At 56.7% G+C, this 3,999-nt stretch overlaps 1 protein-coding gene across 1 annotated transcript in view; it reads right to left on the bottom strand.

Moving 5' to 3' along the window:
* Positions 1-1,683: 1,683 nt before the first annotated feature.
* Positions 1,684-3,999, bottom strand: part of VRTN (vertebrae development associated) — a 3,602-nt gene continuing 1,286 nt past the window's right edge. The window contains exon 2 of the mRNA XM_027769100.1: positions 1,684-3,999. Coding sequence (XP_027624901.1) covers positions 2,544-3,999 — 1,456 coding nt within the window. The 3' untranslated portion in view covers positions 1,684-2,543.

The following is a 3,999-nucleotide window of genomic DNA, read 5'->3' as shown; positions in this document are numbered from 1 at the left end:
TGAATGAGGACAGAGGAGCCGCCAGTGGGGAGAAATAAACTAGCGAGAGGTAGTGGAACCATTCTGACCTTTGTCAGAAGGATGGGATGCGGTAGTCTGAGTAGAAGAATTTAAGTAAAAACCATTTTTAGTTATCAAAAAGCAGAGCTTTTTGGGGGCTATGGGGACGGAGGAGAAAATAGAAGAAATATTTAGCTAGTAGGGGGCAGGCCCAGTGGCTTATGGTTAAGGCAACTGGATCCCACTTGGCCGACCAGTTTGAGCTCACAAACCACATAGCATGATGTGTGTGCATGCCCCAAATCCCAAATGAGAAACAGAGAAGGGATGAAGGGTGACCATGCCCCACGGTGTGTGTGTGTGTGTGGGGATGCTCTCTTCCTCTCCATCTCTCTCTGGCAAGCACACATGCCTGGCAAATTAAAAAAGGAAAAACATTTAGTAAGTAGGATTACGTTTGATAAAACCAAACCCCAAAGCATAGCAACAATCATTTTATTATTCATTTTGTCTTTCAACAAAGTTTAGCCCCTACGGTATGCTGGGGACTCATCTACCCACTGGGGTCACAGTTGTGTAAGTCAGGAAAAAGCCCTGCTTTTCAAGGAACTGCTGTCCTAACGGGGAGAGGTGGACAAAAGCAAACCAGGAAAACACCAGGGGTGACAGTGGCTCAGTAAACCTGATGCTCTGCAAGGTCAACCGACAAGGGAAGGTTCTGGGTCCACAGACTTCCCTGAGTGGGTCCCATGCCCACAAGCAGGGGCTGGCTGATATCTGGGGGTGAATGGCAGTGTATCAGGGCCCGATTGGGGGTGCTTTCTCTCATGGAAGAAATTCACAAACTTAAAAAAAGCATGGGGACAGCAGGTGCCATAGGTTAAAACCCTCGACTCCCATGTAGCTGACCGAACTGAGTCCTGACCTAGTGGCTTGAAAATCACACTGGATCCATGTATGTGTGCTCCAAATCCCAGGAGAATGAAGAAGGGGTTGTGCCATGGCCGTCCCCCCCCCACCCGGGAGGGGAGATTTCTCACTTTCCCCATCTCTCTCCAGTGAGTATAAGCACCCTATGGCAAAACCTTAAAAAAAAGAGAGAGAAAAAAAAAAAAAAAAAAAAAACAAGCAGCAGGGATGTAGAGACGGGTCAGGAACACAGGGAAGGGGCAGACTCCAGGTGTAGCTTGTAGTCTGCGTCAGGACTCGGTGATGGACTGGATATGGGGGTGAAGAACAAAGAATGGCTCTCCGAGACCACAGGACGACAGCCACTGCAGGGAACTGACAGGAGAAAGGAAGGGCGTGCAGAGGAGAGGAACAGGCAAACCCACTGCCCAGGCGCCGTTTCCTGACCTGGGGCTGGGCTCTCCTGCGAGCACCTCGCAGACTAAGTAGAATGGACGGCACCGACTTGACATCCTGGGCCGGCCTGGCCTCTGAGCACACACTGGGCCTAGCTTCCTCCCACAGGGGTCTTTGCAGGCACCCAGAGCCCTGCCCCCAGCCGGAGAAGAACCCAAGGTCACCTCTAGCAAGGACTCAGAGCAGGGTCCTCAGAGTAACCCCCTCCAACTCTCCAGCCTCAGTGCGTCCCACTCTCAGTGCCCTTAAATGGAAGTGGAACAGAGAAAGAGGCCGTTGCACTCTGACAGAACAAACACGAAACCAAGAGCTGTGGGTACCACGTCACTTTATTTCTTTGGTTTTTCCAACTTCACTCAGACAGTGCAAATTCAGTCTCCCACCTGCCTGACCGCTTTGTGTTCCCTCCGTGAAGATGGGGCTCAGCAGAAAGGCAGCGTCCCCCACAGCCAGCCAAGCTGGCAGAGAACTGTGGGGTGACCAGATGACCAAGCACCAGCAAGCAGAGCTGCTGGACTAGGTCCCCAGATAGCCTGTGCCTCTCCCTGCCAGCCTTCTCCCTCGCCCCAGCACACTCCCAGCTGGGGACAAGCGGGTCTGTAATCTCAGGTGCCCAGGCCTTCCCCTGGAGGCCCAGCTGTGGCTGTGCACCTGCATCCCAGTACATCCCTGCTGTTCATGCTACCTCCTCCGCGGAACACCAGGCAGAAGCCACTGACCTGGCCCACCTTCAGTTTTAGTGTCCCTTTGGGAAACATCTTTTGAGTAAATAGGGTGCTAACCCCCAAAAGAAACTGAGGATGGACACCTGCTCTACCAGCTGGGACAGATGGCCATGCTCTGTCACTCCTTTTGTTCTAGGTTAGCTAAAAGCTAACCCACTCCGTATCCTGCACACACACATACAGCTTCCCACACAGCAAGGAGCCACCAGCCCACTGAAGTCAAACAAAAAAAAACTAAAACTCGGCAATAAAAGTATCAGTCAACAACCAACCGAAGCGACACCCCTGGACTTCTAGCTTTCCGCAGATCGCATGGCCCATTTCTGACTCTACCCTGGAGCCAGGAAATAACACAAATAAGCCCTTTGATTCAGAGTAGAAACTGAACGCGTGGCCAAGCCAGGGGGCGGCTTGGGTCCCCAAACTGGCCCCCTATGTCCTTGGGCACCTCCGTCAGCCGTCGACCAGGGTGAGGCCCTCGTACAAGGCCCTCTTCCACATGTAGTAGGTGGAGCGGGCAGTGAGAGGGAAGAGGGCACTGAACTCCTTGTAGGACGGGAAGCTCTTGGACTGGAAGCGCTTCTGCAGGAACAGCTTGGCCTGGGCCTTGAACTTTGTCGTGGTGATCATGTCCATCACCAGCACCTGGCCATCTCTGCTGCCCGCTGCTGCCACAGGGTGACTCGACAGGGACTCCCTGTGGAGCTGGCCCTGCGCCGTGGCCTGCTCTTGCAGGGTTCCCCCTCTGGAAGTCCCTTCCTGAACCTCCACTGGATCCTCTCCTGAAGAGGACCCCACTGGTGGAGTCACTGCAGGTGGGGCCGTCACAGATGTCACATTCCTGCCAGCTTCCTTCTCTGGCTTCTCCTCAGCCTCCTGTCCCCGTTTGCCCAAGGTGAGGGCCTGCTTTCGGAATGTGGACAGGCCTCTGGGCCAGCCGCGAGCCAGACTCTTCCACGCCCAAAAGGTAGAAGGTGACAGGCTTGGGTAGCGGAGGCGGAAGCGACAGAAGGGCAGCTGCCCACCCAGCACCTGTTTGCGAGCAGCCCTGCGCAGACGCCTCTGCCAACGGGACAGGGGTATCTTCAGGGGCAGGAGCTCCCGGGGGACAGGTGATCCCCCACCTGTGGTTTTCCCTGTCCCCCCTCCTGCCTCACCCTTCCAAGGGATCAGGGCCCCTTCCTCCACAGACGCTGGCTGGGGAGCCTTGGAGGGGGACAGGGCTGGCGCCGGCTTGAAGCTGGGGTTCCTGCGGAGGGCCTTTCGCCGCCAGTTGTAGTAGGTGGACCTGGAGATGCCAGGGAATCTGCGTTTGAAGCAGCGATAGGGTACCAGCGTGTTCAGGGAGATGCAGTGCTCCAGGTACAGCTTGGCCCGCTGCATAAAGACTATTCCGGGGCTTGGCGCTGCCAGAGGGGAGCCCCCCGGCCCTTCAGCCCCCTCCCGCTCCGGCAGCTTCCCCAGCTCCTCTGTGGTCCCCACCTGCTTAGGGGCCAGGGCCGGGTAGGCTCCTGAGCCCAGCAGCTCATGCTTCCAGGCGTAGTAGGTGGAGCGGGAGATCTCGGGGAACCTCTGGAGGAACTGCTGCAAAGGCACCACGCCCCCGCGATAGAAGCTGTCTTGCAGGAAGTGCTTAGCCGAGAAACGGGCAGCCACCTTCTGCCGGTGCTCCTGGGACTGCCGCCGCCAGCGGTAGAAGGTGCTCTTGGTGACGCTGTAGCGCTCACAGAGGTGGGAGTAGCTGAGGCCAGGTTCGCGGTTGAGCAGCTCCAGGGTCTTGGCTGGCGGTGGTGATGGGGCCAGGGCAGGAGGAGCCTGGGCCAGCCCAGGAGCACCTTCGGCCTCCACCTCCTCCAGCCCCACGATGGGGGCAAAGTACTGGTGGCGGCAGAGGTGGCTGCCGAGGGGC

This window comes from Tupaia chinensis, unplaced genomic scaffold (genome assembly GCF_000334495.1).
Source record: "Tupaia chinensis unplaced genomic scaffold, TupChi_1.0 Scaffold148607_1, whole genome shotgun sequence".
In the NCBI taxonomy this organism is placed as follows: Eukaryota; Metazoa; Chordata; class Mammalia; order Scandentia; family Tupaiidae; genus Tupaia; species Tupaia belangeri.
The sequence above is the reverse complement of the archived record's forward strand: the minus strand, read 5'-3'. Positions and strand labels throughout refer to the sequence as shown.